This window comes from Indicator indicator, chromosome 24 (assembly GCF_027791375.1).
Source record: "Indicator indicator isolate 239-I01 chromosome 24, UM_Iind_1.1, whole genome shotgun sequence".
Taxonomy (NCBI): Eukaryota; Metazoa; Chordata; class Aves; order Piciformes; family Indicatoridae; genus Indicator; species Indicator indicator.
The window spans coordinates 4285569-4307059 of record NC_072033.1 but is presented as its reverse complement, the minus strand read 5'-3'; the positions used below and the strand labels follow the sequence as shown (position 1 = coordinate 4307059).

Genomic DNA, 21491 nt, shown 5'->3' with positions numbered 1-21491 from the left:
AAGCTTTCCCTTTTTGATTCCTGACAGAATTCTTTTGTCTGTTTTGGCAGAGCAGCCTAGTGGCTGCATACAGATGCTGTGTTGTCTGATACGGTTTCTATGGCTCTGTTCATGCTAATGACTGAAGGTTTGTAAATTTTTTTATTACTTTTTTCCCCACTATTTCCTTGAATCAAGAGGGTAGGACCTCAGGCCCTTTCTTCGGCTGCTTCCGCTGTGATCTGCTGTATGCTGATTCTCTTTGGTTGGTTTAAGTGTGTCAGTTTGGCAGTGTTCCCAGTCACCATTAGCACTGCTGCATTCCCAGAGTCCTGCTTAGCACAAAGCAGTGACAAATGCACTGTATTTAGTTTTGCTTCCTTGCTGTACCTCAGAGGGATTAGCTTTTTTATTTTTTTTAAAAGAATAATACCAGAGTAGAGCAGTCAATAAGCATACATGTTCATGGGTGACAATCCTCACTTTTACTGTGTGGAGGAGTCAGATTTGGGGTGTCTGTGTGTTGGGGGGTGATGCCTCTGAGTGGCATAGGCCTTTAGGCATGCAATTACAAAGAGCTATCTTGAATGGTTGGAGCTGTTAAACCCAGGCAAAGCATGCACTTGTATGTCACACATTTGCAGTGTGTTTTTGCTGCTGTAGTGGGCTCTGCGATTCCCTCTATAGCAGCACTCCCTCTAGTTTCTGCTACATTCCTAAAACAGAACAAACTGCCAGGGTAATCCATGAGCCTTCCTGCTCCCTGCCCTGGAAAACGTTGCCAAAGCTAAAAAGGGAAAATGCTTCCAGCAGGGACTCCAGAATTATTTAGGAGATGAGAATTTATTCTCTGGGCTGTTAATCTGCTGTTGCAGCCTAGAACAGAAGAATACAAACAATGCAAGCAGAGAGAGAGCATGGTTTGGCAGTTTCCTGGTGACAATGGTATCTCAAGAAATAATCTGTATGTGACAATGCAGAGTAGAATTGTTAATTTTAGAGAGTTGCATAGTTATAAGTCAGGTCGGCTGTCAAGCAAAGAGGTTTGTGTGGTAAAGCAGCTGTGTCATGAAAAGTGCTGCTGGAGCTCAGGGAGGAGGGCATGGGTTTATTTGTGGTGGTTGTCTCTGGGCTAATTAGCACTGCAGTAAGGCAGGTTGAGGTGTGTATTCTGCTTTCAACTGGCCTTGATTTAAGGGAGACTCTTTAATCAGTTTTGCACAGTCCTAGATCTTGCATGCTGAATTGGAAGAATGTTTATTTTGCTGAGGTTATTTTAGCTCGTTATTTAATAATTATTGTTTCAGGATTACAACTCTCTACAACTCCATTTGGTTTTGGTTTTGTTTTTAATAAATAATCCTCTGATAATATGCAGTATGCTTCAGAACCACCTTTTCCTCTGTGGTTTCCATTGTACTTCGGTGATGGTTACAGAATGACAGTGCCAAGTTACCTAAAATTTTAAACAAAAACATCAAGTTGGAACAGAAATGTTTGGGCCCTTCTAAATATTTGACCTTTAAAATCTTCATGTGGAGTTAAGACTTTCTTCCTTCCTGGCACAGGGAAAAAATCTTCCTACTTTCACTGCATTAGGGATGAGAACTGAATGGTGGGTTTGAATCAAATGCTTGGGAATTGGCCGAAGATCAAGCCGGCTGCTTACACGCGCTTTTCTCGTTTGGTTTCATTTGCAGAAGTTTAGAAGATGAAAGGTAAAGCAAAACCATCTGAAAGGCTGTATCAGTGTTGTTGTGAAAGGAGACAGGTAACTTGCCACGCAGGGAAATCACCATCCTCTTAGGGCCTGTCTTGGATCTTAGAAAGCACCAAGTCCTACAGGGTTAATGGGCAGGAAGCTGCAGCTGCAGCGGCTAACACGGAAGTCAGATTTTTGTGTAACAGCCTGGGCAGGCTGAAAGGTGGGGGCCGGGAGTGTGCGGGGGGGACTGGAGAGGCCAGGAGCTGGTGTGATGCTGGTATTTCTGGCTACGTGCTGCAGCAGTTTTATAAGCAGAGGGCATGCACTGAATGCAGCAGCATTCTGTGATGGTGCACTTTCCATTGTGCACCACTTTTTGGGAACTGGAGAGGCCGGGAGCTGGTGTGATGCTGGTGTTATGCTGTGATTTCTGGGTACGTGCTGCAGCAGTTTCATAAACAAGAGGGCATGCACTGAATGCAGCAGCACTCTGTGATGGTGGTTTGCATTGTACACAAGATTTTGTGGAAGTGAGACACAAACTTTTTCTTCCTTAGCTGATGATGGTCCTGGAAGCAATCCCACCGTCGGTGTAGGGTTGCTACCCTAGGAGTTAAACTGTTGGGTTTGAAATCAGGGATAGGAGACTTCTCTCTGAATTTTCAGTCCCTGCATGTTCACTGTGCATGCTGTCAGTATGTTTTGCTGTCTGAGGCCCTGCTTTCTCTGTACAACACGCTGCAGAACACCAGCCAAGTGAATTTCACTTCTTGCTTATAAAGAACAGCTTTTGTTCTTTACAGTCAGGACGAACCCTTCCTCCTTCAGGTTTAAAATGTCCAAATGCTTTCAGTAATGGCATGTTGAGACACATTTGCTCAGACAGGCAGCTCGCTGTCGCTTCCCTCTGCTTGAAAATCTGTGTATTTTACCGGGAGAGAGCACATCTGGGGTGTCTTTTTAGGTTTTCCTTGGTGAAACGGGCCTAGCTTAGCCTGTCTCCTCTGCGCTCAGGATGGCTCCTGCTTGCCAGAGCCGCACAAAGATAATCGCTCAGGAAGTGTTTCAGCCAATCCTCTGCCGCTTTACATTCGGATTTAGCGGCGCAGCCAATCCGAGGTTAGCTTTTATTGTTTAGACAGATCATCAAGCTGGAGTGCCAAGCCCTTTCTGCCTGAGCACTGAGAGCCTGTCCTCCATGTTTTATAAGTATTGACATAACACTGTGTTAACAATGCATCCACAGAGGTAAGCCTTACTTTTTACATTGTTTTTTTTTCTCTAAGACCTATGAGTTGTGGGTTGAGAGCGTGATTCTCTGCGATCTGTCGTGCAAAACTCACACCACAGCACTTTATTAAGTTGGAACTGTTTAAATTTGCTTTCTTGGGTCACATGGTTAGTAGCCATTAGCCACAGCTTTATTTTGCAGGCTGGCAAAAGCTTGGCATACCTGCTTCTGCACAGGAGGACGGTGTTTGTAGAGTTTATCAAGGTCCTGGTATTCCAAAGAAGCTTTCTGTCTGTGAGCAGTTTGCCAGCACTATTGTCTGTTGTGTCACATGCCTGCTGAAGAGAAAATGGAAGCTAGGGAGCAGATGCATTTAACTGCCCTACAGGGAGCCAAGCAGGGATAATGGCAGACAGCAGAACAGGCAAGTTTACCTCTCTAACCAGTGAATGGAAGAGCTGAGATAAGTTATCTCTGAGAAAATTGGGGATTTTTAAAAACCTAGACATCAGCAAAAAGTGCTAATGGCAGATTGTAGATATTGGGCCTAGGTGGTGGTGTGCTGTTGCATCATGTTTTTAATGCAGCTTATCTTAACTTGCAATAATGATTGAACCTTTTTTCTTGCAGGAGTAATTAATACAATGTATTTCTCTTTCTGAGGGACAATGTATGGTTAATATTTGGTTCCTTTAAAAGGGGGTTTTTGTGCTGCAGGTTTTGGAAATGGGTTCCTGCTCCTGAAAAATGCAGCAGTGCATCTGTTTGCAAATCTGATTCTTTATGGAAAATGTTTTTGAACTGTTAGCTTTCTTGTTTTACATAGTTCAAATAAACTAATGAACCTTTTATCTGTGCCTTTTTGTTTTACACTGTATCAGCCACAGTTCTGTGTTGTGGAGTCCAGAGGATATAAAATCCTATGTGGTTCATGACAGTAGTACATGTTGTTCGTTCTTGGGTTTTATCCTTTTCTTTTTTCTTCTTCTTTTTTTCTTTTTTTCTTTTCTCTCTCCTTTTTTTTTTTTTTTTAACTTTAATGCTACGTAATTATTTCAAGAAATTCCTTTTTGATCAATTCCCAAATCTGCCAGCCTGTTGTATCTTCTTAACTGGAAAAATGAGATGGGTGCTTGAACAGTTGGTAAGTAAGCAGCATGCTACTCTCTGAACATTTTTAATAATTTTCCAAACATTTTGTTTTCCCTGGGTCAGTCAGTCCAGCAGATGAAGTAATGTTAGTGCTTAGGCATAGAAAAAAAACAGCTTTGCTTAGCGTCCATTTTAAGGGACTTGTAAAAACTGTTCCAGTTTGAATGCAGCTTTTCTGATAATTTGTCTCTAAAGTTTGGAGCTTGTGCTTCCCATTTACCTCAGGCCAGTGAAAAATAATTTACTTGCTCTTTGTTCATGGATCATTAATTACCATCTTTGTGGGGTGAAGTGCATTTTTGTTGTTCTTTAGGCTTCTGAGGTGTGATGAAAGTGCTGGTACTCAGCTATGAAGTGACCTTATGAAGTAAAGTAAATCTTGCTTAATGAGCATATGTTTCTGATACTATACAGAGCATAATCTCACACAAACCTGCTTGATTTATAGCTAATTAGAACATTTTGTGCCCTTTATTAAGATTTTCCTTGTAGTGTTGCATGCTTGTTTTAACAACCTGTTTTCCAGTGATTACCAGTATTGTTGCAAAGGCAGAGGAAGGATGCAAGGATGCTCTTTTGTGCTTTTAGTGTGCTTTTTGCACTTGTTTGAACAGTCCACACACATTCATTTTAGGGAAGAACTTAGAGTTCAGCTGGCTTTGCAGATGACTGCACCGAGGCACAGTTTGCATGCTGAGTTTTATAGAAGACTGCCATGTATTTGATAACATTCTGCAACATAGCAATTTACCTCTGGTTACTTGTTTGCCAGTATGAGTATCTTACTGTGAATATCTTACTTTGCTTAACAGCTCCCCCCCCATCACCCTCCCTTCTCTTCTTTCCCCCCCCCCCAACCCCAAAGGATTAGATTATAAGAATGTCTAGTTCAGTTTGCAACCTGAAACACTGCTGGCTTCTAGCACTAAGTTTCATGTGATAGCATTTTTGTATGCAATTGTAACGTATTTTCCAGCACAGATAAAAGTGCTGAGCCATCTCAGAAGTTATTCTGGTTTCTGTTCTCCAGTTGCTAAAATCAGAAATTACGTCTGGACGTCATTTTCTTAGCAGTAGTTTACCCACATTAGCAGTTTACTTTCAGTCTTAAAGAGTGCACAACGTAATATTTGTTTAATATGAGGAAGCAGGAGTAAGTGATCTGCAATCAGAAAGCTTGTATTAAAATGGCTCCCACAGGTTTTGTTAAACCAGGATCTGTTTCAAATCTGCACCTCCAGACACGCTGCTGACAGTGAAGCATGAGCTGCCCTTGTGCATGCAATGAAACATGGCATGGTGAGGCTGTGAAAGTTCACTATTTTTAATCACTCAAACAAAATTTCTTTTATAGTTCACAAAAACTAAATGTCTGCATTGCAGCAAGATGTCTGAGGCAAGGTAGAGACAGCAGTGTTGTTTTACAGATCAGCCCAATGGCGCTGCTCCCAGGAGTGCTGCAGCCAATAGAAGCAGGGGCTAGGTTAAAGATTGACAATTGCAGTGGCAAGACTGAGAAAGGCCTTCTGGAAATTTCTACCATCTTTGTTCCAGCTAAGTAAAGCAAATTCAGCCAAGCTGAAGAATTCCATATATTTTTGGTGCTTTGTCAAGGTATGATGCTATCACTCACTCTCACAGATTGCATAATAAGAGGCACTCTGCTGCTTTTTCGGCTGTTCAAGACAGATGGGATGTGGGGGTTGGTTTAGGTGAGAGATGTAGGGAAAAAGCAGGGATGCTTTCTGCCCAAGGTTTTGCAGTACTGGATCTTGTTCTTGTCACCATTAGACTGGTCATGTATGAAGCAATGTGGCTGAGGTTTATTCAGCTTGTAGCAAATGGCCATCATTCTCCTGTAACTAGCAGCTGATCATGTAATTGCACTTTTAAGTTTTCTGGCTACTAAAGAGTAATTTGAATTGCCCAGGATGAATATGATTAGCCATTATTATTTAGTGCCAGCATCTAGTTACTTTTGTAATTAACTGGACAAAGGATGCATTGGGGCGGGGGGAAAGAGGGAGGGGAACAAAGGAGTGATCAGGATTATAAATTATGATGCAAACAGTAGCTTTTTAAAAGCTACATGTCCCTCGTTCTTTGCAGCAAAGCTGAATAGTGCTAGAGCAAAACTGAAGGATTTCTTTAAACAAATGCCATTATTTAACATACTGAGAATGAAAAAAATGCAGAGTGTAAACCACTCCAAATGTGACATTTCCCCTCTCATCAGGCAGGAGTATTGAAACGTAGGGGAAAACCTGCACTGCTACTGAAGAGGCATGTGAAAATAGGAACTTCATGTTCAAAAATCATACCCAGGTAGATTCCGTGACACATTTAGCCCTTTATATCAGTGTCTTCCATTTTGTGATACCACTATTTTTTTCTCTCTCTTTTTTTTTTTTTCCTTTTTGCTTTGTTTTCAAGTGTATTGGCCATGTGGATCCAGTGGCTGCAAATGGTCATGATTAGTTTTCTATAGCACTGGTGCCCCTCTAGCACAATTAGTTAAAAGATGAAAAATGGCAGTAAAAGTTCTCTTCTTCCCTGGGTATTAATTGGAATCTCCTAAATATCTTGGAGGTTGAACATCACCTTTGTCCATGTAGAACGTGGTGAACATCAATTTCCAATTTTTGTTACTTGTGGATCCCTGGTATTTTTTCCCCACAGGCACATGAGTGCCATTACAGTGACCTGTTAGAGCAGGTTTGATTTCCTTAGTTATTGTCTGCAGCCCCCTTAATAATAGTACGCTGGCTTGGGTGGGGGTGGGGGCTGCAAAACCAGGGACTGCAAACTGTTGTAGGCCACCTAGCTTGGCCCTTTAAATTGTATTTAGAAAGCATTTAAAAACATGTATTAATAAGCAGCTCTTGTGTTCATGGGTTAAAGTGTGCTTCAGAAAGAGCCACGTAGGAATTGAGGTTTATTTAGTTGACAGAAGTTGTCTGTCATTCTTACGTTAACCCTTTACTGCCAGTTGCCACGGCATCTGTTTCACGCTGTGAGGTTAAAGCCATGCTGAAGCAGGATGTTATCAGCCTTAATCCATCCACTGTGAACCTTTACTTTCAAACCCAGTTGTTCTCCAGTTATGTTTTGAGCATCTGAAATCTGTAGCTATTCTGGTTGCCTTGCTTGGGCCTCAGCTCTCTAGTTTATAGCCTTAGCAAAGATGACATGACGCCAAGGATCTCCCTCACTCCCCTGATTTTCTTCTTTTGTGGAGCTATTTCAGATGCACACTGACTAGGAATAAGGTTTTAAATGTAGCCTCAATGTCCTTTAAATTAAATATTTATGCATTTAGTTTGCTTGTTACCAGAGGTAACTAGCTTGAACACTGCTGGATGTAGATATCCCAGCCAGCATTTTGTGTGTGATAATTGCTTCACACAAACTAAGCGCTTTGCAGGGAATTGTGCAAAAGGCAGTGTAAAATCTGAGGTGCTGCTGAGTGGAGTCAGTCTGGAATGGGGTGATTGCCTTAGGAACCTGTGGCTGACAAAGCTGCCTGCCTGGTGCCTTTTTAGTTCAGCACTCAGATGTCAGGTGTCCTTTTGTCATGCTCTCCCATTTCTGATGTTTAGCTGCCTGCTTCCATTGCAGCCCTGCTATTTGCACAAGAGGTGCTGCTGGTGAATGAAGTGCTACCATTTTAGCTCCAGTGCAGGGCTGAGGCAGTGCAGTGCTGGCAGACGCCATTTTAAGGAGCCTGCATAAATAGCATAGCTCCCGATGAGTAAGAGACTGTTGTAGGTGAGTGCTTATACACAGCTGCTCTTTATTCAGCAATGGCATGCAAATATTTGCTTCACATTTTTTATTGAATGCAGGGTCTTGAAATCATTATTTAGAATTGCTGCGCACAGATGTGGTAGAGGAGAGGCAGGAATTGTCTTAAGGGTGAAATTCAGTTTTAGTGCTTAAAGGCTTAAATCAGGGTTTTTCTGGGTTGTTTTCTGTTAATTAAAAGAAGTGAATTCCATAACTAAATAGCTCTTTATTTTAGCTGACTGTGTGTTCCCTGCTGTAGATCTGGGTTTTGTCTGTGGGCATTGCTGTTTCGAGTGGTTTTCCATGTCTGTCAGTTTTTCTTGGTTAAACGTCAAGGTGCAGCAGTTCATCTGCAACTTTTAATTGCTCTTTGTAGCTAATGTAGCTTAGGGCAGCTTTCAGTATTTTCATCTCTCTACCATTTTCCAGGTCAGTACTGCTACTGGTACAGGAATGGTTTCCTTACCAGAGAAATCAGGACTTTATTTACTGGTCTAAAATGTGAAGAACTGAATTTCCTATAGCCCCCCCCCCCTCCCCTCCCGCCTCCTCCCTTCAGTTTAATAGAAAAGATGTTTAAAAATTAGGCAGATGAGTTCTTTTTGCCTCAGTATCAGTAAGTCTTGTATGTTTGCAAGCCTTTTTTTCGCCCCCTTTCTGTCTCCAGCTATCCCCAAGGGATTAACTTCCACCCCTTCTCCCCTCTTTCAGACACGTTAAAATCATTTGTATGAAACAAATTATTTAACATTTTAGCAAACAATTCGTTCCTTTTTGTAAGTTTTCTCAATAGCAGCAGGGAAGTTTTAAATGATTAATTTGTGTTCTAGGCAATTGACAGGGCAACTGGCAAAGCTTAAATTTCAATTGTGTTTTTCAAATATGCTCCTCTATGTTCATTCATCTTAATGAGGAAACAAGAGCGGCTTTCAGGAGGACATTGGGCATTTCTGGTGCTTGTCTGGGTATCTAATTGAGGATGGACCAGCAGCGTCTTGAGCGGCAGCAGCAGAGCATCACATTTATAGTACACATACCTGAGAGCAATGTCTGCTGTCTGAAATAACAGCTCGGAGCCCTGCAGAAACCAATCAGCAAATTAAAACTCTCTTGAACAGGCTACTTGATCACACAGTTGTTTCCACAGAACTAGATGCTTGTTTATGATTAATTTGCTGCTGGTTTGAATTTTCTTTGCGTTCTGTTGTGGCTAATAGTAAGGTGCGTGTCATCGAGGACCTGTTTTGATTGAATTATTTAATTTGAAATCTCTTGTTCATGAAATTTCTGTCTTTGGAAGTTCGTGCATTTTCGGAAGATTGCTTAGCTTGGTGGAGCATGCAAAGATCTGTCAGCTTTAGCAAAGTCACTGTAAACTTGCTGAGAATTGCCAGTGTGTATTTACAAACTTGAATCTTCAGGATTGCAACCACAGTCACCACTGCTGTCATTCAAAGCATGTCATGTTGTGCAAGTCATGACACATTACAGCAAAGAAAACAATGGGAGATGCTTCTGAAGAGCTGTGAGCTGAAAGTATCTTTTATAGCTATGTCTAATACCCTCACTTCACTGTACCCCACCAACATTGTGATTTGTCTTTTTTCAGAACCCATTTTGGTGATTTTCTTCCATACTTGAATGTTTGTGCCCTCCAAAGATTGAGATTAATTACAGTAAAGAGACTATGGAGAGGCAATCTGTTCTTCTGAGGCTTGCTTTGCATAGTGCAGTAGGTCACCTCTGAATTCTGCTTTGGCTGTGGGTGCTGCACAGTGTGCATGTGTCTGCCTAGGATATGTGCACCTCCACTGCTGAGAAGACTGAAGAATCTTTGTGTCAAGTGGTGAATGCATTTGTGAGTGCTCATTTATACTTCAAATCTCTGGGAGAGCTGACTTCAGGCGTCTTGTGTGTGGTGTAGCAGAGATGGGTCAAGGCACTTGGTTCATCTTGGAAGTGCTTATGAAGAGTGGTTGTCTTGTCTCTATAGATATCTTGGAAGAACACTCAAAAAGGTGCTGGAGGATACAGGCTGAATTTCCTAAATTAAGATCATGAGATGGGGTGGGACAGATTTAGAGCTGAAGAAACCTCATCTGCTGAAACTAATACACAGGAGGTAGGAGTGGAGACCAGGAACATCCCTGCAGTGCTAGGTTTGGGGCCACAGGCACCCAGCATCCTCAGTCAGCTCTGTAGCTTTCCCTGTTACTGATGTCAAGGATGCAGGAACAGTTGCTGCTGATGATTTCTCACACCCATTTCTCAGCCAGGATTCCTGCACAGCTAGGTTTCTGGTCCCACTGACTTGTAGCAGTGGCTTTATCTTTCTTGGATCACATTTCTCTGAGGTCCTGATTTGAACAAAATGCACCAGATAAATTTGGAGGTCTGGAATGTTGTGATTGCTTTAATAGAACTAAAATGGGAGCTGCTGCTGGAAGGGTATTGCCCTCTCCCCCCCTTCCCCACATGTGGTACACTCCCATTTCCTCTCTGCACATCCCACTGCACAGCGAGCTAGATCACAGTGCAGAGCCAGTTAAAATGAACATGCTCCCTGGAACATGAAGTCATGGGTGGGGGAAACCATTCCTTTTAGTAGCAGCCTGTGTAATATGATCTTAAGGCTTCAACCTGAGTCTCGTAAAGACCTGTGTGACTTAGCCTGTGGCTGAAACTGGATCTGTGTTTTAAACCCAGGTAATGTGTGCTGCCAAATTACTTCACTCTTGACAGAATTAGTGTGGATTATTCTATAGTTACCTGAGTGCATTATTAATCCTGTATACATGATGTTTTTAAATGTGGGGTTTGTTACAGTTTGGTGATATTGAAATAGGATTTTATAAGGGTGGAGGGGAAGGAAAAACCAGTGCAGCACTGGAAGAGAACAATGAACCCATCCTGTGAGCCCATCCCTTCCCTTTGCTTAGAAAAGAGAATGGGCAGAGGCAAGTGGTGCATGAAATGTTTTGGTGTCTGCAACATGCTGCCAGCTCCCCTTTGCTGGAGGCCCTCTGGGAAAGGGTGTAACAAATGTGCAGTATAATTGATCTGCCCATGCATAGTAAATTGGAGAGCACTGGAGTAGGGTCAGCTATGTTATGCATTTAATCTGCCCATGCAAAGTAAAGCTGGGAAGCATTGTGCCAGGGTCAGCTGTGCTACACGTTGCCCATATTTCTGGTCATGTGGCTGCTTTTCCTTGCCACTGGAATGAGCAGCATAGTCCAAAAGCTGGGAGACTGGGTACTGGTGATGCAGGACTTCTCTACAGTGGTCTAAAGAGCTCTCTTTGAGAGTTGTTGCTACATACCAATGACAGGTAGAGCAAATGATTCCTGCAGTTTGTGGATCTTCTCAGCTTTGGGTCTTCCATACATTGACTTCAATTAATTTGTATTTAACATTTTTAGTGATGTAACTGCCCTGTTTGAAAGTGTAAAAGGAACTGCAGCATAACCCCTTGGTAGCTGATAGTTGATTACAAGTAGCTTTACTTTGTGTAGGAAGCTGTTTGAACTTACACTAGTAGCAGAGCTCCTGCTAACATAAACTATTTGTCAGGCTGAAGAGTTTCTTGGACAGAAATGTAACTAAATCCTCAGGGGTGTTTCCCAGCTCTGATTAACTGTCTCGGGCAGAGTTAACCACTGTGGCTAAAGCAAAGGTCTCTAGATGTCCTCTTGGCCTCTCTGGTGGAAATAGGTGTTCTTAGAGCTGGAGTGGCTGAATGGATCTTGGTCCACTCCACAGGAACACTAGTTCATGGTCTGCCAGGTCATTGTAAACTGGTATCAGCAAGAGCTGACAGGAGTGGCCTAGGCAGTAAATGGTCACTCCCGAGGTGAAGATCTCTGTCCTGCTTGGCTTTGTACACTGCTGGTGTCAATGGACAACCGGGTTACCTGCTTCAGGCACCATGACCTCATTTGTCTGTCATTTTGAATTTGCCTTGCCACATCATATTTTTTCTTTTGTCTTTCATCTACAATAGTCAAATCTCCAAAACTGGTCTGTAGCTCAATATTCATTCTAGTTCTTTTTTCCTCTCCCTTCCACCCTCCTTCCCAAACTGACTTAAACAGTCAAGTTCATTGAGCTATGTTCTTGAATGGCATCACTATAGAAGGTAGAATATCAGCAGGTCAGATATAGTTCATCTACTTAATCATTTAATCCTACCTGAAGTAAATTAAAACTGTGTAAGACTGAACAGTTGAATAATAGTAGCAACGCTGTTCTGGTTGCTCTTTATTATAGTCAGTAATAATTGGAGGAATTGTAATGCCAATAAATGATAAATACTCAGTTTTCTTTTTTATGGTCTAGTTTAAAAATCCTTGAGATTATTTAATATTTAAAATTCCATTTTGTCTTCTAATTTTGCAAGCTCTTCTGTGTTGCTTAAATGTGTTAGTTGAGCTGATCTGTTCACTGCTGCTGGTGAGTGTTTAAATGCTAGCAGGCATCTGTCCACCCAGTTTGCAGAGGCCTTAGATTAGGAGCTACAAGGAAGAGAGTTGCCATTAGACTGTCACATACAATTTATAGATAACCTTCAGTACATGGCACAGGACTGGCATTAGTGGAGCTGTTACCTGTGTAATTGGTAACATGCAGCAGGTGTGTGTGTCTGGGATGTTTCTCTACATGTTTTAGTTGATGAGTGCCCTGGCAAACAGCAGACTTCTCCTCTCATCAGAAATGTTCAATGTAGTTGTATCTGGCAGCGTTATGTTGACCTGCTGTACATGAAGATAGACGTGGAATAATGCAGTCTGTAACTGTTCTAATTCACCTCTTTGAATCCTGCAGCTTGGCTGAAGAGGAAATAAAGGCAGAGCAGGAGGTGGTGGAGGGGATGGATATCTCCACTCGATCCAAAGGTGAGTAAGAAGGAATATTTCGTCTGTGTTCTACAACACACAGATATTTGTACACCAAGACAGTGAAACTGTGCAGTCTACCCTGAAGCTGCTCTTGAAGGGAGGCTGTTGTACTCTTCTGCAATGACTGTTGGCTGTTGGAAAGTGATTCAGCTTTTGCCTGCTTTTCTTTATATGTCACCGCTCCACCCCACACACACTGTTGTTATTTCTGGTTAATGGATAACCAGCTTAGGTTAAATTACGAAAAAGCATGAGCCTCTTGTATGCTCTCACTTATCACTGCTTCCTTTAATGTGCTTCTAGATTTGCAGGGCAGGAGAAAACAGCAGTAGTAATAGTACAGTCAGGTGGTGTTTCCTGTAGTAACAAATCCTCATTTTCCTAAGGATAGGGAAGAACAGCAATATTTCTGGTTCCACAAAAATTGGTCCCTTAAGCAATATGGATTTCATGGACATGTACCTGCCCATTCCTGACATAAATTCAACTTGGTAGAGGAGTTGCAGGTGACTGAGAATTTCTGTCCTGGATTCTGGAGTTTTCCTTCTGGATTAAGTACAGGCAGATGATGTTGTCTCCCAGTATAGAGTACACCAAATATGCAACCATCTCTATCAATGTAACTATTGCTGCTGTCATTTGGAGTGAGGAGACAAATGCTTTTCAGTCAGAGTACCTGCACACAACTGTTTGCTCCAGTTCACTGTAACTGGCTGCCAGCTGCCTGCCCAGCTCCTGTTGTGCTGCAGCTGACTTCACAGCTAAGTCTACTTGAAAGCCATTTCTGTAGAAAGGAGCCAATGGTTGCTGCCATCCTTTTTCAATTCTGGCACATACTTACTTTCTACTACAGGGGCCATAAGTCTGGTTAACTCTGAGTGTGCAGGTGTAATTGTCCTGAGAGTGTGGCACAGATAATCTGCACTTCCTTGGGTTATTAATGTGGTAGCTTGGGTAGGCAACATGGTTACAAAATTGCGTTTAGGTCTTAGTTGTCCTAACAGAGAGTAAATTTCTTATTTAATTTCTCCTGCTGTGGTTAGATGAGGTCATATCTGTGATCTGACAGCTCCCAAGAGTTTAATTTGCTCCTTTTGCTGCTTCTTCCTGTGCTCTTTCCCTTCTCTGCTTCTGGTCTCCATCACTGGACAGCTTTCAATGTTTGCTTATCTCTGTATTTCACTTTTCTAAGCCAGCAGAAAGTAAACTCTCTTTTTTTGTTGCTTTAATGGTTGCTGCTGAGTGGAGATAGCTCCTAGCCTCCGATCCCCCCAATGACTTCCTTTGTGGCACTTGTCAGATCCCAGCCATCTTGCTTTGTTCTGTTCCCAACCTAATCTAGGAATTAGCAATAGGAATTCCTTACAGTTAGGTTTGTAGGTTTGCATGGGAAGTAAAAGGGTCATAAATGTAATTTGCCAGAGCTGGCCATGTATTAGGCATGCTAAAATCAATCATTTTGGCCTTCTGTTATTTGGATTTAGGGACGTTGCTCTTGTTAGTTTGGTGGAGTGTTCCTGAAGCAGGCAAGTCACAAATCAGAGTTTTAAAACCGTTGTTACACTCAGTGTGAGGCAGAAAATAGCAGCAAGCTTCTAAACTACTGGGAGAAGTGGCAACACTGTTTCCTCTTGTGCCCTTAATCTCCTTCAGAGTTTTGCTTTGTGTGTTTTAGAAAGGATGTAGATGAGGAAGTGGAGCTTTTGTACAGAAGCCCTGAAGGGAAGCATGCGACTCTTCTTGGGTTTTTAGGGGGTTTTGATGGTCTGGAATCCTGTGTAGGAAGTCAGTTGGTGATACTGTGTAACTTCACACTTGAGAAGCTAATACAGTGCAAGGCTGTAACCCAGCTTGCTCTGCTGTAGTTTGTGCAGCTCCTGTGATGCCATGCTTCAAACCAGTTGCTTTAAAATCGGCTACCCTGATGCAGATGTCTTCATGAGCATGCTTGTTTGGGTATCCACAGTTTAATTGCTATGGATCAATTCCGGTTCAGTTTAAGCTCAACTGAAACATGCATTGCTTAATCTGTAATAAGGGTGCTAGCACAGCCTTTGAACTGGCTTGAGTGAGGTGGTGTTTTCAAAGCACCCTAAGCTGGTCAAACCACTTGGTGCAGCACTTTTAGCCATTTCCTTCCATACCTAAGCTGGCAGGAAACGAACTGAACCATAAAACATGAATAGTTTTCTGCTAGCTTAGTGTGCTGTAATGGCTTGGTAGACTGCCAGAACTGGTGTAAGAGAGAAGGCCTGGAGTATGCCAGCTGGGTGCAGGAGGTATAGAGCTCTGCCTGCAAGCATTTAGATAGGGTTAGTCTGTAATGGAACTGGAGCTTAACCCCGTGGCTGACACTTCTGGCATATGAGTCTACAGCTTTGGTCAGAGCTGTGCAGCCCTATGCACTGCTCTTCAGCAACATTTTTCTGCCCTTCTCCTTAGACTGGCACTGCCACTTCTGCTGTTGCATGGTAAACTGTATCAGACAGCTGATCTATCAGGAGATTGGTCATTTTGCCTGAATCATGAACTGATCAACCCTGCTGTTACAAAAGTGCCTGTCTGCAAAATGTTGTGGGACAGACGTCTGGAGTAGAGTCACTGCAGCAATTACAATTTAGAGCTGCTTGTAAGCTGTGTGTGTGCTGCTTCACTAATGACAAGGTTTTATAACACACCCCTCCCTTGATCAGAACAAGAAGGCAGAAGGCATCTGAGAACGGGAAGTGGGAAATGACAGCTTAAAGAGAACACAGAGAGTCCACAGTCATAAAATGGAGTCAACAAAGGTTTGCTGTTTAGCAAATGAGAGAGCCATGGATTAGATTATTACAGTATTTTGTTCTCTGCACACAATCTATTAACACATCTGACAGAAGGATCTTGTTATGTTGTTGCTCCAGCCCTTTGGCCTCCTTTGAACTTTGTTTATGAAATATTTCAAGATGAGGCTTGCAAGGCTTTCTGGAGAATTGTTGGAGTATTTTCAGGTTGTGGTTCCAGAACAGCATAACAAACTTACTTTGGCATCATTTTGTCCTCACTTATACTCATTCTATTTGGACAGCAGGCGTTTTTTCATCCTGGGAAAAGTTCTCCTTTTAGTTTTCTGCTAGCTTATTTTACTGACCTTCCACCAGGGTAGTTGTGGTGGTGGATGGATTTCCATGTAGGTGTCATATGCTTCAGCTAGTACTGCAACCATTGGCCCTCTTGTGACTTGTCCAAAGGAGCTCTTTAACTCTCTTTTTCCCCATCATCAGCCATACATCCCTTAGCTCTTAGGCAGTCCTCTTCCAAGTCAGTTTAGCACTTGGTTGTAGAAGTGGTTTTCTAGCAGCTTCTGTCCCTGAGTCATGTTTCTGGGAAGTTGGGCAGATGTTATTTTCAGGAGCAGACTTGCTCCAGTGACAGCTAGTCATTAGATGGTCTTGGCTTGTCATAGTATCCAATATTAAGGCACTACAGCTTCACATTCAGCATTCTGACTTCTACAGGTTTTGCATTGCTGCAGGTTTGTGTTGAAGGCTTTGGTCCTAGGGGCTTCTCTCAGTGGTAAAAGGTCTGGAAGTTATGAATGTGCATTATAGCCTTTGTAGCAGTTTCATAATAGCACATCCTGTGTCAGATTTCTTTACAGGCATACCAAGCATTTAATCACATAAAGATGAGATTCTCGCTCCAATGTGAAATGTAATTTGAGAGCCCTCCAGTGAACAGTAGAGCAGCTCCAGGCTTTTATCTCCAGCACAGAGCCCTTGTAACCTGGAATCAGCAGGGGGGTTTCAGGAGTGCTTTGGGGCAGCAGGTCCCCTACAGCCAGACTCTAGCTTATAAACAATTTACATCTCTTACCCGGCAAATAGTTGGGAAGTGTTACTTTTTCTGTACCTCCCAAAGGCCTGCAAAGGAGAAACAAGTAGCAGTATCTATTTGTACCTGAGAAAGTCTGTAGAGTAGGAGTTCATCAGGATTTACACAATCTATGTTAGTACATTAAGCAACTGGCTTGGGTTAGTTGCATCAGTTGAAGTTTCTGGAATGTAAACAGGGCTTCAGGGGGTGATTACAATTGCAGCATTTTCAAATTCTGGCATAAGTTAAAATGCCTCAGAGTTGAGAGTCAGTTCTAACAGATTTATCCATGATTTTGTTAAGTGTTTTGAAGATAATTAAGCTTGCTCTACTATTATAGGTAATGGATTCAAAAGTCATAAATCCATTAGCAGCCATTCAGGATAATAAATATAAACTGGGAGACTTCACACTTCTGGAATCCGTATAAATGAATAATTGAAGCCTGTTCTAAAAGCTCTCATTAAAGCCTTACTGGTAGAGAAACTAATGCAACTGTAATTGATGCCTAGAAATACATATGCAGACACCATGCCATTTTGGTTTTAGTCTGGAATTACTTTGACTGCTTTTATCTTAAGCAAGTTTTTGAATTAAACCCCCAAGAATCTGCGTGAAAAGGAGAACATGAGGGGTGTAAGGTCTTTGATAGAGAGCAGTTTGTGCTGTGTTCTTACAGCAAGATGTGTTAGTGTTACTTTTTTACCAGGAAGAATTACATTTGAGTGTCCTGGCAACAGCAAGGGAAACGTTTCTCTTGTACACATTTCGTGACCTGACCCCTGCTTCCATGGAGAAGAGCAGGGCTCCTCACTTGGTACTCACGAATGGTCCCTATTGAGTGCTTACAGGTTTCACACTTCAGATGAAGCTCTTGTTAGCTCCTTCCCCAGTGGATGGCTTGCAGGAGCACTCATGGGTGCTTTTGTCAGCACTGATGGTGTTACTGAACAATTCATAACACAGTGATGGAAACTTCTAATGAGAAGTGAAAAAATGCTTTCAGGTGTCTGCTTTTTCAGTTGCACTGGAAACACCATTTTGAAATAAGGCTAAGAAAGCAAAATCACACACTCAAAACTAGAGAAATAAGTGGAGTAAGGTGGCTTGGCAAATGGATCTGTTTGTACAGTTGGTTTATCAAGGGAATGGTCATTTATTCTCTTCCTGTGCTGCCCTTTATATAGTACACAGAACATTTCATTTCATTTCTTATTGACCCTCTTGAGTGCTGAGTAACTGCCAGGGATCTCTGCCTTTGCAGTTAGAAAAGGTGGGTGCACAAATTCATGCTTATCTGAAAAGTTTGGTTCAGGCTGACTTGCTAAGTACCTGTCAGGAGCTTTGTAGAAGCAGCAGGAGATTAGCAGAGATGTCTGCTAACTGGGGATAATCTGGTGTGGTGAGATACTGTCCTAAGGGAGATCCTGCATGCTCATTAGACATCTTGTAAAAAATATTTCTTTGGTATAGAACAGATCACACAAATTTTCCCTGTTCCTTTTCAGAGTAGAAACTTGAATCCATCTCTCAGTCACCATCCGAGTCACCAAGTTACTGCATAGCTTCCATGGGAACTTTTCTTTCCTCTTGGATTTGTTTCATGTTGTTCAAGTAATAAATATTGAGTCAAAACTACACTGGGGAAGTGATCCAGGTTAAAAATTAACTTTCCTCCTGACAGGTTAGTTTAACAGGGATACATTTCTTGATCTGGTTCACAGCTCAACTACACAAATTCTGCTGACACAGATGGAAGAGCAAAGGATGTTCTAAACAGGGCACTGCTGCTGAAAGGCTTTCACATAAAATGCAACTTGAGTGCTTTTTATCTTTTTTTATCTATGTGCAGGTCAGATTTTGTGTTTTGTATGCTCAGAGTTGAACCACAGGAGGAAAAAACACTAATTCAAGGAGTTTTTGAAATCACTAAGCCCAAGAGGACCTCTAACTCCTCAGTCCTTCCCTGTTCGTAAACAGTAGGTCCAGTGAAGCACCTCCCCTGGTAGGCTTAGTTACCATCTGTGTCAGAAAGGCTTCTTCCCCATGCGCTACGAATCTCTTAGATTGTTTCTTCTCTGCTGTGTTGTATTTCCAGCAGTCCCTCATGAGCACAAGGGCTGGCGATTTGGAGACTTCTGCCAATGGCCTATAGAATGCCTCCTCGCCGTGGTTGGGTGATCTGTACCAGACTCCCAACAGGATCTCTGCCTTGTTGACCTTTCCCCTAATCCTTACCCAGAAGCACTCAACCTCACTAGCACAGTTGTTGAGTTCTACACAGTCAAACAGTCCCTAACATACAGAGCCACTCCAGCACCTTTCCTTTCCTGCCTATCCCTTCTGAAGAGCTTGTAGCCATCCATTGCAGCACTTCACTCAGGACAGTTATCCCACCACATGCTCCCTTCTGCCAGCTTTGTTCCTTGAGATGGGAACTTCAGGCATAGGTGGAAGCTGTGACTTTCTAAATTGCTGTTGTAACTTGCTTGGTTGAACATGAGAGCTCTGACTCTGAGAGACACTGAAGAGTTATGCTTTCCGTTTGTTGCTCCATCTTGCTGTCAAGGGTTGCTACTTGACTGGAAGTCTTGTCTTAATGTTATCACTTTCCAATCCAATTTAGCAGGTTCTACAGATGACTAAGGATTTGAGAGAGCATATTTATATAAATTCCATGAGCAAAGCTGTCAAGAACTGTTAATCTTGTTTCTCTGTTTTGAAAGCGTATGCCATAAATTAGCACAGCACACTGCTAAACTACAGAAATAATTGCTGTGCTTAAAAAGATACTAAAATTGGAGCTGAGGTGATTGGTCAGAATGCTGTGGGAAAAGGAGAAAAAAAAAAAAAAGCTGTTTAAGTGGCAATATTGAGAGTTCACTTAGCAGTGGCATTGCTTAGCAAGTCTGTGCTTCCAGTTTTGTCAGCCACAGGGTGAAAGACAGTTGAGAATTTTTATTCTGTGCAGTGAAGGGGTGTGAATGACAAAGCAGAACCTTTTGTGAATGTTTTTCATCCATGCACACTTTTGAACCATGTTGTTTGTATCTGGTTTCTTAGATCCTGGCTCTGCTGAACGCACAGCACAAAAAAGGAAATTTCCTAGCCCTCCACATTCCTCTAACGGCCACTCACCACAAGATGCATCAACAAGTCCTATAAAAAAGAAAAAGAAACCTGGTCTATTGAACAGTAACAATAAAGAGCAGGTAAGAGAAGTCATGGTCTTGTTCTGCTAGGGTATAAAACAAGGGAGGATGTAGACACAGCTATCAGGAGCTCTCTCTAGGAAGCTTCACTCTGGGTATTCTCAAAAATGGATGCTCACTTTTGAGTGCTGGGGATGTAGTAGTTGGTGTCGTAAATTGGATTTGGATGTGCTTTTTGTCCTACATCTGTGTGAGAAAGAGCACCTCATGTCCTGGGGTTTGATTCCATAAAGCTTATAAGAGGTTTAACCAATCCATGCAATTTTGAACAAAAGGATTTTGAAGGACTGTGATAAGAATAACTATAATAATAATAGCAGTTGTTAATTAAAGCCATTAAAATGAAATGCTCAGTTGCCTGACATTCTAGCTGAAGAAAGATCTAATAAATCAGTGGAAGGCTCTCATCTGTGTTCAGCCCTACTGCCAGTTCATAACAAAAGTCCAGCTCTGTCCTTGGTGCTCTCCAGGTTCCCTCCCCTTCCTTGAAGTTGCTGTCAGTGTAGACTCCTACCAGACTAGTAAATCTGACAGTGCTTCTCAGTCTTCATGCTTGAAACGTTATTTTGAGTGTCTTCTGAATACTGAATTGATAGTGTTTGGTGTAGTCCTTAGGAGAACTTGGCTGTAGAACACTTGGGCAGTTTCTGATGCCTTGCATGACACGAGTGAAAGAATTCCATGAAGTGCATTGGATACAAGTGCTGTAAACCACCTGATCATCTGGGAGGAGATTCCATGAAACCTTTAGCCTTATTGAAATCCTCATCTAATTTAATAATGACATGCCTGTCTGCTTTTCAGAGTGCTTTTATGTGTCAGTGTTTCTTATCAGGATCATAGAAACACTGGGTTAAATTCTGAGTATTTAAAGCACTGATGTAACAACATCCATGTTAAATATTATCCCGGTGCAATGGCACTGCTTAAGAAAGGAAGTTGAATTCCTAATGGCATAGTTGTCCTGGAACAAAGACTGTGACTAAACCAGACCTTGCCAAAGAACAGTCTGACAGTGTCCACTGTATCTCATGTAAGGATGATTGGCAGGTCTAGTAACAGGAGGTGCAGGCATGCTTGTGCTGCTTTCATGTGGTCACTTTGGCTTTTGGTGAGCTTCACTGTAGGCCGGATGCATTCCTCTGCATCCTGAATGTTTTACTGGGGAGCTGCTTGCCCACTGAAGTCTGAGCTTCTGACTGTGCAGTGTAGAGATGGTTTTACAAATTGGGGAATTGAGCCTCAGGGTGTTAATTTCCATTTGAAAAACAGATGTGAAAGCACAACTGCAGTTGTTGAACTTGATACCTTCCCCTCGATAAACCTTTTCTGTTTTCCAGGTATCTCAGACCTGAAATACTAAAGGCTAGAATAAAGTTGTCTATCTAATGAAGTGAAGCAATCAAACTTGCTTATTTTGCAGTGTTGGTTATAATTTAGCAAGAAAATAGAATGTGTTTAGTTTTGTTTAGCTTTTGCAAATTGCTTTTCATTTACCCTTGTCTTGTGTGTCCAATTTGAAATGGGCATGCCTGGAGGTTATTGTTTCTAAAGTAGGTGCAAAACTCTGCTCTCTGTGGTAGCAGGAGTTAAAGATTCATTTACTGCCCAACAGATGGGAGCTAAGCATGCAGATATTGTGCTCTCAGGTGAAGTATAACATAGCTGAGAGC

The 21491-nt window shown here is 42.2% G+C and overlaps 1 protein-coding gene across 1 annotated transcript in view; it reads left to right on the top strand.

The window, feature by feature from the left end:
- The first annotated feature begins 2893 nt into the window (after positions 1-2893).
- The window catches only part of ZMYND8 (zinc finger MYND-type containing 8), a 43645-nt gene continuing 25047 nt past the window's right edge, over positions 2894-21491 (top strand). Inside the window, exons 1-3 of the mRNA XM_054391999.1 lie at positions 2894-2932; positions 12678-12748; positions 19670-19818. Of these exons, the coding sequence (XP_054247974.1) occupies positions 2919-2932; positions 12678-12748; positions 19670-19818 (234 nt within the window). The 5' untranslated portion in view covers positions 2894-2918. The remainder of the gene's footprint in view (positions 2933-12677; positions 12749-19669; positions 19819-21491) is intronic.